The sequence below is a fragment of the Stenella coeruleoalba genome (genome assembly GCF_951394435.1).
Source record: "Stenella coeruleoalba genome assembly, chromosome: 2".
NCBI classification, from domain to species: Eukaryota; Metazoa; Chordata; class Mammalia; order Artiodactyla; family Delphinidae; genus Stenella; species Stenella coeruleoalba.
The window spans coordinates 140,017,029-140,030,525 of NC_137147.1; the positions used below are offsets into that span (position 1 = coordinate 140,017,029).

At 42.7% G+C, this 13,497-nt stretch overlaps 1 protein-coding gene across 2 annotated transcripts in view; it reads right to left on the minus strand.

The window, feature by feature from the left end:
* Nucleotides 1–13,497, minus strand: part of LOC307180147 (IQ domain-containing protein H-like) — a gene marked incomplete at its 3' end in the record, with an annotated part of 97,418 nt that overhangs the window by 18,450 nt on the left and 65,471 nt on the right. For both annotated transcript variants that reach the window (XM_079910285.1, XM_079910286.1), the window contains exon 8: nt 7,166–7,336. In XM_079910285.1, coding sequence (XP_079766411.1) covers nt 7,166–7,336 — 171 coding nt within the window. The remainder of the gene's footprint in view (nt 1–7,165; nt 7,337–13,497) is intronic.

The window sequence follows — 13,497 nt, forward strand, 5'->3', positions numbered from 1 at the left end:
ATTTGACCCTCTATGCCTCACAACTGTACTTTGTTATCACCCTGACCTATCATGAGTTGTTCCCTGTCTGGCTCCCTTACACGACTGGGAGTTTTCTGAGGGCAGGCACTGTTTGGTTTCTGAATCCCCGGGCTGGACATGATGCTAGCATTCAGTGTTTCTTGAATGAAAGAAAGAATGGATACATTAAATAGGGTAAGTGGATTGCACTTCTCTCTGACTTAAGAGACACTTCAAAGGATGTAATTCAGGGGACTTGCAGTCACTGAGCGCTTTGGGGCAGAAGAAGAGATTGATTCACAAAACAGAGGACAGTCACACCATCCCTAGAGAATGACAGCTCAGGACAGTCATCCCAGGTCTTGCCCCTAGAGGACATCTTTTGGAGGACAACGTAGCTCTGGTAGACCTGACAGGGATTATTGGTGGGGTAACAAGAACTGGTTAAGTGAAATTCTGGCTCAGCTATGAGGTCAGGCTGGAGGAATGTGACCACCAGGCCTGCTTGCCCTGCCATGTCAGGCTGTGCCATGCTCCTGCCTTCACATCGGAGGCCCAGAAGCCTGAGCTTTTGTGTATAGAAGTGAACTGTAAATACTCTGGAATTCCATTGTAGTTACTGAGCATGTAATTGCGTCGTAATTACCATGAATTCACAAGATAATTCCAAGGTTATTTTTGTCTTCTAAACTTGTCTTATGCTGCTATAGTATATAAACTAGCAAACCCAAGATCAGAACCCAGTTAGCGAGGGAGAGAGGTAGGCAGGCATCTGGTAGCAGGATCCAGCTCAGTGCTGTGAATCTTGACTCCAAAGCAAGGCAGAAGAGCTCACTGTCCAGTATTACTGGACAGCAAGTAAGGACAGGCTATCCTGAGGTTTCTTTTGCTCTACAGAGACAGACTGCAATTCCCCCTCCTCCCAGTCCTGGGCTTGTGATTCATAAGGAATCGGAAAGAAAAGCCAGGATATTTGGTGTATGTCTCCAAGCGACATCATCTTTTCCATGACCATCACCGTCCTAGTCCAGACCATTATGGCCTGGAGGGCAGCTTCTTCTTTCTGCTAGGGAGGTGGGGATGCAGGCAGAATTCTATAGTGGAAAGGTTATACAGAGTCAGAATCACTGAAGTTCAAAACCTGACTAGGCCACTTAGTATATGTGTGATCTTGAATATGTCATTTAACTTCCCTGACTTTTGATGATTCAATAAGCACCTAGCATCTGATACACAGTAGCTACTATTGTTGTTGCTGTTTCTTTGAAAACATCGCAGGGCCTGGAGCATTGTAGACCTACACCAAATGTAATTTTCCAGGCTATTCCTGCCCCCACAGGTACCTGGGATTCTGAGCATTAGTACCACATTGAGCATTTCCCAAACTCAGGTTGGTCAATGCTCAGAAATCTTCAGTGTCTCCTCTTTGCCTTCAAAATGAAATCCGGACACCTGGCTTGGCTGGAAGACTCTCCCAAACGTTCTCAGTGGACTGCTCCAACCACTTCTCCCACTTCCTTCTTCCCAGATTCTCTGCCCCAGCCCAACTGGTTCATAATAGACCACGGGCTCTCTTCGGCTGCTGTCCTTTCTGCTGGGGGAGGTCTCCCTCTCCTTGCCATGGTGACTGCCTTAGTCTTTAAGGCCAGACCAAGTTCTACGTTCTTAGTAAAGCATCCTCTGTCCCCGCCTGTCCACAGTTGTTTCTCCTAAGAACTCCAGCAGCAGGTTAAGGGACTGTCACCTAAATGACACTTAAATGAGACCTTGTGCTTTTTCCTTGTGTATGTGCTATCTATTTTATATTTCTTTTCAACTCCTCGAGGACAGGGACTTTGTCAAATGTCTCTGTATCCTGGATGCTTGGTGAAATTGCTGGCTTATCTTAAGTGCTTAATAAATGTGTTATAATAATGCAAATAAAGATGAACATATACAATACACCTACTTTTTTTTTTTTTTAAAAGACTTAACCAACTCTGCAGTTCCTACAGGAAAAAACTGTCAATGATCTAGTGTTGTCTTTTATCCCGCCTGATAGCACAGGTGACAGTGTTGTCTCAAGGATTAGATGAATTTGTAAAGACCTTGGAACAGTGTCTGGCACAGAATAAGCACTCAAAAACAAGTTAGCTCTTATTAGCATTTGTTAAACTAAATAGTTTCACAAATAAGATAAATTATTTGAAAAACAAGACAAAACAACAACCAACCAGTAAGTCTTTTCATCAGAAAGGGACTTGAATCAGAAAACCTGGACTTTGCTACTTACTTAGCTTTATGACCTTGGGCAGTTCACTTACCTTTGAATAGCCTTACCTTCCTGATCTGTAAAATAGGTATGATAATCCATGTCTTATCTACTTCTTGGGGATCAAATAAGCTCATGTCTATTTAAAGTATAAAGCATTATACAAATGGAAAACATCATTTTTAAAAGGCTGACTTGTGTAATTGACTCTCTTCTGATGCTGTGAAATCCATTTAGGTTTACCAAAAAAGTCATAACCTAAAGAATTTTATAGCATCGGAAGACTCCTCCACAACCATCTGGCCCATTCAGTGCTCACTGAGTCCTGGCCTAGCTCGGAGCAGATTAGGAGCCAGTGGATAATAGTAATATGCCTGCAAATAACCTCATCACACAGGGAGATGAAGCCTCCTTTGGAAGAAGAGCTTTTTCCATGGCCTCAACCAGAGACTTCTTCAGGGATGAGCTGAAGCTGTACTCTGGGGTTGGGTCATTGCCTCTCAGCCAACACAAGGCAGGTTGGGTAGCACAATGCTGAGACACAAGCTTTACAGTCTGACAGGCCTGGGCTTAATTCTGGCTTCCATACTTGCTTGTTGAGTGACCTTCCACAAGTTGCTTAACATTTCTTAACTTCAGTCTTCTTATCTAAAAATGAGCATAATAGCAGCACCTGCCCCATATATTAGGTTGTATAAAGATTCATGTAAAGCACTTAGTTAAAGTACCTGGTGAGGAGTAAAGGCTCAGTACATTTTGGATGTTATTATATGCATTATAGCTATATGCTGGCCTATCTGGGTCCTTTGAAAAACTTGGAGCTCTTTGCTACTCATCCTTATATCCTCTGCGCTTAGTAGAATGCCTGGCACAAAGAGGTGAACTTACTTCTAGTTGATTCTGGCTGAAAGTATTAACTGATAACTAAGGTGATGGCTGACGAGGACTTAGCATGTGACCTGTCACAACAATATTACTCCTTTCTAAAAGATTCTGCAAGAAAAAGACCATTCAATGGAAGGCTGTGGAACAGAGGGATGGGCCCTTCCTATGTCCCCTTACAGGAAAGATTCCCTGTCCCCAGTACCCCACTGTACATGACACTGCCTGGGCCAGGCTTGATACAGAGCCCTACTCTACAGGCCCCATAAAATCAAATGCCTTAGGAGACCCTGGGGGTCACTTAGGTCTCCCTTATTTTATAAACAAGGAAACTGAGGCCAGAGAGAGGATCAGAATTCATGACCCCTGACTTAGAACAGTGTTGTCCTCTCCAAATTCCCACTGGCCACATTTGGAATGTGTGGGAATTTCAGAGGTTAGCCTTTTCTAGTAAAACAAGGGGGAAGAAATAGAAGGCAAAATATTATTGGTAGAAGTCTAGTTTTATTAAACTACCTTTCTAAATCACAATCTAACAAGAATGCTTCAAGCCAAATAAAGAAAGCTCGAAATACTCCTTTTCACTGGAGAATATAATTTTGCTTCAGCCACAATTTAAATTGATTTAGTTCTGAGCACCAGCATTTGAAGTGTGGAGCATATTCTGTTTTCGCCATGATACTTGTTTTGACAGTGATGCATTTCAGTTGACATAGTTGAAATCCTTATGTAATAAATCTCTGCCTGAAAATTAATCATGTTTATAATATTCTGAGAATTAATAACACCCATTGCTCAAATCATTAACTTAAAAAAGGAGCTTCCAAAATCTGTTCTCGGCAGTAAGGGACCACAAATAAATGAACGTTTGATAAAATAATCCAAGTAGCAGTTTAACAAGCGTAAACTTGAATGTGGTTGCAATAACACAGAACTATTGTTTAAGGGTTGGCAGAGGCTGATGAGGTTCTTATTTCAGTTATGAAGCAGGCATCCACATGCATAATGAACTGCTCTCTGAATTATTAATGTGTTGCTTATTTAGCCTCATCTGTCTAGAAGATAACGTATCCTAACTCTAATGAGTGATTGGTTTTGTACATAATTACAGTAGCAGCAGTAGTGGGGAAAGGCCTGCCTTCAAAGAAGGGGTTCTAAAAATAAAGTCATCACATAAACTCTGTTGTTGCATTCTATCAAAATCAAACCCGAAGCATTTGAGAATTCATAATAAATTACAGGAGACAGAATCATTATTAACATCATAATTTAACACAAAAGGTTTTACTTAATCATTCATTACAGATCATGTGCTGTTAAAATGCTTATAAATGACTGGGGTTGTTTTAAGATGTTTGCAGAGATGGTCCCTTTTGGCCACTCACCAACTGTGGTATGGAGGGTCCACCAAGAGAGAGGAAGAGTAAAAAACGGACAGAAAAGGGTAGCAATTTACGTCCAGTCTGACAGAACGTTAATTAAAAGTTAAAAAGCCGTTAGGTGATTCCTTTTCATTTTCAAAACATGTACATCTGGGACTCATCTGATCTTGTTTCCACCTTCAAGGGGTTATTTGTGGAGGACACTGGATCAGAAGCCCATGCACCTGGTCTAACCCGGTCTAAATGAGAGTGGTTTGCCACCTGTTTCTAATAAGGGGACAATGGCTCTTCTTAGAGTTCAGAAAAGTTTTTGCTTTTCCCCTGCACAGAGTATTATCTAAAGGAATAGGCCAAAACTGGAAACCTTTTATAGGCATTTGTTCTGAATGTGCCCTCATTATCACTGTAGTCGTATCTGTGTATTTCCTTTTTCTTGTCTTCAAAGGGGGCTGTCAACTGACTGTAAACCTGATGGCATCACAGTCTGTTCACACTTGTTCAGGAGCTTCAGTTTGGTTGTAAATTGTACTGTGTGTGCATGCGTGCTTGCACGATTCTTTTAAAACTTACCTGTCACACGTGCACATATGCATAGGAGCACGCGTGTGCACACACATGTACAGTGGCACCAGGGTTAGAACCTCCATGTATCTTTCTAAAACCAAAAGCACTTTCAATTTATTCCTGCATCAGAAAACCTGAATAGCTCTTCTTCAGTGACTGTAGAGACATTTGAATTATTGAAGATCATAATGTGTCCCTCTTGTGTATGGGCAATTCCTAAAAGTGTTTAAGACTCTCGATCACAGGAGAATTCCTGTATGTCATCTGTAGCTAGGATTGAAATCTATAGGCAAGATGGGGAAGATGGGAGAGTGCTTCTAATTCAAAGTACAACTTCTGCTTACAGCCTTCTGAAGCAACATACTTAAATGCAGCAAATTGTCTTTGGAAGTCTTGCGTTGAATATTAACTCAGCTTCCAGCTTCCTTTTGGAAATGGCATGGAGATAGGTTCACTAAGCCAGAAGGTGTCAAGTTCTACTGCTGTCCCTCCCTCTGGCACTGAACTTAGGGTCTTGTAGGTCCCTTTGGAGAGGACAGAGGCCACAGGTGGGACCAAACCTGGGAAATTCCTAGCAAGGTCCTGGGACCTAATTAAAAGAGGTCTGTTTCTCACTCCTAGTCCAACTCTGCTTCTCTTCTTAATAAGTAAAGAGATCTAAGGTATTCCCATGAGCAATGGTACCTCATAGGACAAGTGGATTGAGCAGGAGAAGGAGGCTGTCGCCTGAGTCCCCCAAGACATCTGGCACCCTCTCCAGGCTACCCTTCCAAGTGTACACCGAGGTCCTGCCAAGGAAGGTGATGTGGGGATCCTGGGCAGAGTCAAACAAGTGTTCTTTAAATCCAGAGGTGTCTCTTGGACCCAAAGAGACTCAACAGAGAGGCAGGAGATACTGCTCTGAAAAGATATCTCTAGGGCACTGGAGTGGGGGTCCTATTAACCACTGGCATTCCTCTTTTATCTGCTTGACATATTTGGACCTCAAGTAGAGCTTCATTTGCAAAAAGGGCACGAAGCCCACTACTGTAAGAGAAGGCACAAGAGAGCCTCTGGCATTGTCAGAGCAGCTGTGGCTTGAGCCCCAATCTGCTGTCATATCCCACCTACAGGAAGGGCCATCTGGTCCTCTTGAACTTTGCTCTCCTTCCCCAGGAACAACCTAGCCCACTGTCCCCATGGAGGTTTGCCCTTTGTTATCCAGGGTCCTGAGGTTGGTAAACCTGAACCAGTCCCAGGACTACTGCCTCCAGCCCCCTAGAGATGGCCTAGTGATGAGAATGGGGGATTGGGCCACAGATCACAAGGGGCCTCATTAACCAAGCTGAGAAGTTGGGATTTTCCTGAAGATGACAGGAGTCATTTCAAAATCATAAGTAGGGGAGCAGCATGCTCAGATCCACTTTTCACTTTAACCACCTTGACAGGAGGCAGAGAGTCTTAATGAGAAGCTATTGTAGCACTAGTGTGAGACCATGGAAGCTGAAGTGAAGGCAGTATCTTTGACGGAAGAAGGAGGGGTCAGAGTCGAGGCATTTTAGCAGCTAGCATCAACATGAGCTGGTTGCTGACTGGATGTGGTGATATAGGGTGAGAGATCAGCTTCTGGCCTGACCCACCAAGAGGAAGGATAGGGGAGGAGAGACGGTGAGTGCAGTTTTGGGTAGTTTGACCCTTGAGGACTCTTGAGACATTCTGTTGAATATTGACTCTAGGAGTCTGAGGCTCAAAAAAGAGACTGGGGCTAGAAAAATACAGGTTTTGTTGGAAGCTTCTGGTAATTGAAGCAGTGGGTATAGATGTACTTGCCCCGGGAAGCGAGCTGAGAATGGAGGGGAACACACAAACATCCAGCCCTGGAAAGCCCCATGTACTTTCGTCCTTCCACATAGTGCTTGCCCTTTCTGGACGCCGCCTCCCCTTTCCTACATTCATGTACCAGAAGCCCATTTTGGTAGGTTCAAAGACTTGCCTGAGATTCTTTCTTCTCTCTGGACCCATAGAGCCTGGCACACAACTAGAGCTCAGTAAATGGCGGGTGAGTACTGCTGACACTGAGGAGAATCAGGAAGCATCGGTCACTTACCGGCATTGCCGCAGCATTTAAGTGGCTCATTTTCTTGTCTTCCTTGGGAACAAAGCGGGGCACTTCAAGGGTGCTCAAACTGCAATCCAGGTGGCCGTTGGTCAAGTATAAGGTGAGCTGAGTCAGGGCCAGCTGGTCGCTGTATGAGAGGTTGAGGCCTGTTGCCCACACCTGAGTAGAACAGGAGCCGGAGAAGTGAGGGTGTGATCAGTCACCAGGAGAGAAGGCCCCCACCACCTCTGGCCACCCCAAACCACACCAGACCCAACTACAACAGTGAACATGTGACTTAACGGAGTAGATGTTTTTGCTTCTGTTTCTCCTTCGTTCAACTGAGGGATAGAGTCTCCAGTCTGATTCTCATCAGAAGATTTAAGGTTCTGGAGGTTACACAATTGGAAATACCTGTCCAAGATAATCTGATGGAGAGGCCCGGTTCCGAAAGGCTCATGTGCACTTTGATTTTTCTGCCTGTGGTTTGTCACTTCTAAAGTAGCCAGTGTAATGCTTACTACTGAGAAGTGAAGCTGGATGGGAACTCCAGAGGATGGGGAGTTCAAGCAGAGCAGACAGAGGGGGAAATATTAGAAAAAGGCAGTTTGCCCTGAGTGCGTAAATATTAGAAAAGGGCAGTTTGCCCTGGCTTCAGAAAAAGCAGTGCTGGCTTCTCTGGGAATCTCAACATGATTCTTAAGGGAAACTTAGGGTTGGCCTACAAGCCTTAGCTCTACCACTATTTTTACCTTAAGGGTGCAGGAAAGTCACTTCACCCACCCTACAATGTCACAGTATCCTCAACAGGGAAACGAAGATAGCATCCACCCTAGCTGAATCCCAGGGTCATTAGAAGGATACTATAATGCAGTAGAAATTAAAATGCTTTGATAAACAGATATATATAAGCAATAAGTTACTCTAAGCTACTAGATAATTGAGTAATGTCCATTAACACCTTTGACAGATACTTAACTGAGCATCTACTATGTGCTAAACTGCTGATGGCAAAGTGGGTCATATGGTACCTTCTCTCCTCTCCTGTGGCAGACCGTCCTTAATTTCTCTTGTCACTTCTCACCCCTACACTGAATCCAGAAGCACCCCCAAAATCCTCCTGAGTTCAATGCTCAAGGCATATTATTGTGCTAGTTATCCGAGTGTAAAAGGTAAAGAGACACATCAAGAATGGGAAGACAGATAGAATCATACTCAGTTGATTACAACACAATGAATACTTGATATGATAAAGGGATGGAACAAAGTAGTACCAAAGCAGAAAGAACAGACAGGCTGAGTTCGTCTAGTTTGAACTCAGGGCTGCATCATGGAGAAGGTAACATCTGAGCTTTGACAAGCAACACAAACATGACCAATTCCCATGTATCAAGTACCTGCAGTGTGCCAGGTGCTTCACAAACATCTCAGATCTTTATAATAACCTTAAAAATAACAGCTCCATGTCACTGATAAAGAAACAGAGGTTCAGAGAGGTACCCATGTCCACACAGCTAGGAAGTGGTGGTGCTGGGTTCTGAACCCAGTTCTGCCTGGCTCCAAGTCCACCCTCTGCCCTTTCCCTGCTGGTGGAGATGGCTTTAATCCTGGCCCAGCCAGTCCTTACCCAGGACTAGTTTCCCACTCACACTAAAAGCTAAAGCTGCAGAGGATCAAAACGTGTTCTTGTTTAATATATCCATGCCATGGAAATGTCTTGTGGAGAAAACATGAAGTATTGTGTTTCTGGAGTATGCTGTAATTAGCAGTAATGCGTTTTCACTGTAGGAAGTTGGAAACGAACACATTTTCATGAAGACTTGATTAAACAGTTTTTCCCCTTAGAAGGCCTACATGTGCCCCCCCACACCAACTCGGTGTGTTAAAATACAGAATACATCTGCCCTAGAGTGGACTCCTCTCAAACAAATCTAGCAGTGAGTGACTTGAGTAAGCATGGAATGTAAATGGCATCATTATAAGGATATTAAGAGGTCAGGCTGTCAAGGGCCCTTGCTAAACTGATGCTAATTTCAGGAGTCATATTCGCACAGTAATGCCCTTTTATAATAGCAAATAAATCACATTTGCAACAATTGTTAAAAACTAACTGCCAAGGATCTGTTGCAGTTGTAAATATCCTATTTGTCAACTTAAATGTTTCCTGCTATATTGCATAAAATGCAAATCAGATGGGGACATCTACTTTTCCTTAATACAAGAAAGTGAACTTGCTGTTCTTACATGTCTGGCATTTTTTTCCAGAGCTTCTGTTTTGATGTTTCAGTGTCCTTGATCAAAGAGAAATGCATATAACAAACATTATTAATATTATGTTAATAATATTAATGTTTTGGTGATGAGGATTTTAGTGGGAAGGCAACCAAGGAGTCAAGAGAGCCTGAATCTGGCCCTCGCAAAGAGTGGAAACTTTAACGGTTATTTAAGCTCTCTCAATCTCAGTATCCTTAAGTGTAAAAGGCACAAATGATAACACTACCACAATGGGTTTTGAGAACAAAATAGAATAAATGCGCATAAAATTCCCTTGCATATTATAAAGTTCAATACAGATGTTATTGATGATTACTAAACATTTCCTTTAAGAGGGGTGGAATCTTAGGAGACTCATTTTCAGTTGCCTATGTAGTTATTAGATTGCTTCATTTAATAGCTGTTTTCCCCATTCATAATCATTGTGTTCAACCTCACAACTCAATCCAGTACGTGGTTAGGTTTGAACAAAGTTGGTATTACTGTATCTCAATTTGACCGATGAGGATACTGAGATCAAAAAGTGGTTTCGTGGTTTGCCTAAAATCATAGAGCGTAGGCCAGAACTCTGGTCTTTCTGTAGACTCAAAATGTTTTTGCTACCCCAGGCTTCCCTAACTCCTTGTCACAAAGGAAATAGAACAAATTTCTTCACGCCTTTTCCTCAACAGCAGGCTTGCCTGAATTGCTCAGATAATTGTTCTGTTCTCCATCTGGTTTTTCCATTGAAGACACCGCCTGAGGCATCTTTGTTTTGCTGACAGGGGTTCCCATTTCCCCCTCTAGACTGTCAGCCCTTTAGGGGAAGCTGCTGAGTCTTTGTCTTCTGACAGCTCTCAGTGTCTGGGGCAGGCTGGCTCCCAGCAGGGCACAGCAGCACTTCTGATGTTTCACTGTGAACTCCTTCACAACCTTTCAGGGACCGGGTTTCTTGAAGCTGGTTTCAGATTCAAATACAGCAAATATTCATTGAACATCTCCTCTGTGCCAGCCCCAGGCTTTCACACATATCTCATTTAATCCTATTCTTGATTTTGGATTTCGCTGTTAATGTTTAGAACCTAATTTCACTCTGCATCACAATTTAGATGAGCGATGATGTACATAGAAAGGCACTACGGCTGGGGATGGAGAGAAGTGGATATATTTTTAAATGTTTAGGAGGTGGCTTTGACATGACTTGTAGGACTTGAAATGACTAGTTTGACAGGTTAATTGGTTAGATGTGAGGTCGAGGGAAAAACATCACTGAAGGTTAGCGCTGGAAAGACCCTTAAAAATTATAAAATACAGCTGGTTTATTTTATAAATGGAGCAACTCTAGTGTGAGAAGCAAAGTGGTTTGCCCTGGGCTTCAGAGCCACATATCAAAGGTGTGGGACAGGAAACCAAGGTGTCTCAGCTCCCAGTCATAAAGCCCTTGTTGATAGTTGTTTGACTGATATTCAAAATCCATTTTTTAAAAAATGGCTAGAACACTAGAGAGATTTACATCAAGGCCTTAAGAAGCATGAGCAACATAAAAATCTTCATCTCAGCACTATTTGTAAAACTGAAAAATTGCAGCTGTCCAACATTTGGGCATTGGATAAGGAGATTATGACAACCCAAGTGATGGGATAGTCTATGATATTATCATTAAAGACAATGATTGTGACTCACTTTTGATGATGTAGGAAGATACACAAAACAGCAAGAGAAGGATATAGTCATATGGGCAATATGACTTCAACTTTGTAAAAATAATACTGTATCTAGAAAAGACTAGATGGGAATATAACAAAATGTTAACATTAGCAGATTTATGGTAAGTAAAATTATATATAGACTCTCATGTATATTCTAGATCTGCACTATCTAATATGGCAGCCACTGGCCACGGGTACCTATTGAGCACTTGAAATGAGGTTGGCTCAAATTGAGATGTGCTATAATTGTAAAATACACACCAGATTTTGAAGAATGTGAAATATCTCATTAATAATATTTTATACAGATTACATGTCAAAATGATACTATTCTTGGTTATGTTGGGTTAAATAAAACACATGTATTAAAATTATTTTCATCTTTTTCTGATTACACTTTAAAATGAGGCTACTAGAAAATTAAAAATTACACATGTGGCTCACATTCTATTTTTAATTTAATTGGTTTCAAAAAGAGTCCACCACAACTTCAGCCAGGGGCAGGGCCAGTAGGGGTGGGATGGGGTGGGGAGAGGTGCTGCAGAGGCCCAGCTCTCTACTCCCTGACCTGTGCTGGGCTGGATGCAGTCCTCACTGCCACTGTGTTGGGAGACCTGAGGCAGGCTGAGCGGAGCACAGGGCAGAAGGCAAACCCAGAAACTGCAACAACCTCATTGCCTTTAAACAAGCATGTGAGAACTGAAGACAGGGTCAGGCAGAGGCGAGCTTGCCTAGAATTGTTTGTTCCAATTCGTTCCAAGGTTCTGGGTCCTTCTTGGGCTGCAAGCTTTGGGATGAAATGGTAATAACACACTTCTGTGTGGGGAGGTGAGGGAGAGAGGGTCCTGGTATTGAGCTCTTTTTGCCTTAGGTGCTCAAGGCAGATGGAGGCCGCCTGATCACCCCTGCTGCTTCTGCCTCTTTCCTGTGACAGGCAGGATGGATGGGTGGCAGAGGATATAGATGTGGGCAGATGTGCTAAGGCCCTACATTCTGTAACTATCTCCAAGGGCAAATGAAGTAGCAAAGCGTTTGGTCTTGCCAACCTTCTCTTATGGCCATTGGGGTAGGTATGGGACCGAGAGACTAACTTATAGATTAAATAATATTTGTTGAAGAACCATAGAATTTCAGAGCTGTCAGAGTCCATGGATGTTTTGCAGACCCGTCTCTAGGTTTTCTTTCCTTTTTCATCTTTATTTGTAAGGAGAAGAATCTGACTCTCCAGACAGGGTAAGTGACTTGCTAAAGGCCCTACTCTTGGTACCAGGGTCTAAGACAAATATTCGTGACTCTCAGCAAAGTCACCTCTCTGGGCCACTTTCCTCGACTAATCACTGGGGATAATAGTCCTGGTGGACCCTCCCTCAGTTGCCTCTAGATGCAGCTATGAGGCTACCTGGGAAGATTCCTAAGCATGTGTAGAATTTTTTTTGATTTGAAAATTTTATTTAGAACCTTTCATTCTGATAATAAATTTAGAAAAAGAATCAGTAGGTTGTTCAGGATATTCATAGTGGTTTTTTTTCATTCAAAATTTTAAATTGAAGTATAATTGATTTACAATATGTTAGTTTAAGGTGTACAACATAGTGATTCAGTAGTTTTACAGATTATAATCCATTTAAAGTTATTATAAAATATTGGCTATATTCCCTGTGCTGTACAATATATCCTTGTAGCTTATTTATTTTATACATAATAGTTTGTACCTCTTAATCCTTTACCCCTATCTTGCTCCTCTCCCCGTCCCTTTCCCCACTGGTAACCACTAGTTTGTTCTCTATTATCTATGAGTCTGTTTCCTTTTTGTTATATTCACTAGTTTGTTTTATTTTTTTAGATTCTACATATAAGTGATAAGAAACAGTATTTGTCTTCTCTGACTTATTTCACTAAGCATAATAACCCCCAGGTCCATCCATGTTGTTGCTCGTGTGGAAGTTTTTTAAAAGGTAGACCTCCAACTAAGGCTACTGAGAGATGCAGCACTGAGAATTCACCCACCATAGAGATGGCATCAGGCCTTAAGAACAGAGGGCAATACACAGCCCACCCTCCTCAGCAGCCTGTCGTGGCTGAGGGATGTGTGTACCACCTCCCTGCCCATGTTCATGTCTTCATTCACAGTCCCAACGTTATAGGAAACCCACCATTTGATCACTTGATTCTTTCTAGAGCAAGACCAAACCCTCAGTCAGACCCACAGCTATTCCTAAGCTATGGAGACCAGGCCACCTGCCCAGCTCTCTGCTGGCTGGGCGATACAGCCACGGGTAGTCAAGGTTCCCTCTGTCCTTACTGGTTTGGCTAGATACAGAGCTGGGGGCTTACTTCCTACTTATTAACTGTGGAGGCTGGGAATCCATTGGAGGGTGC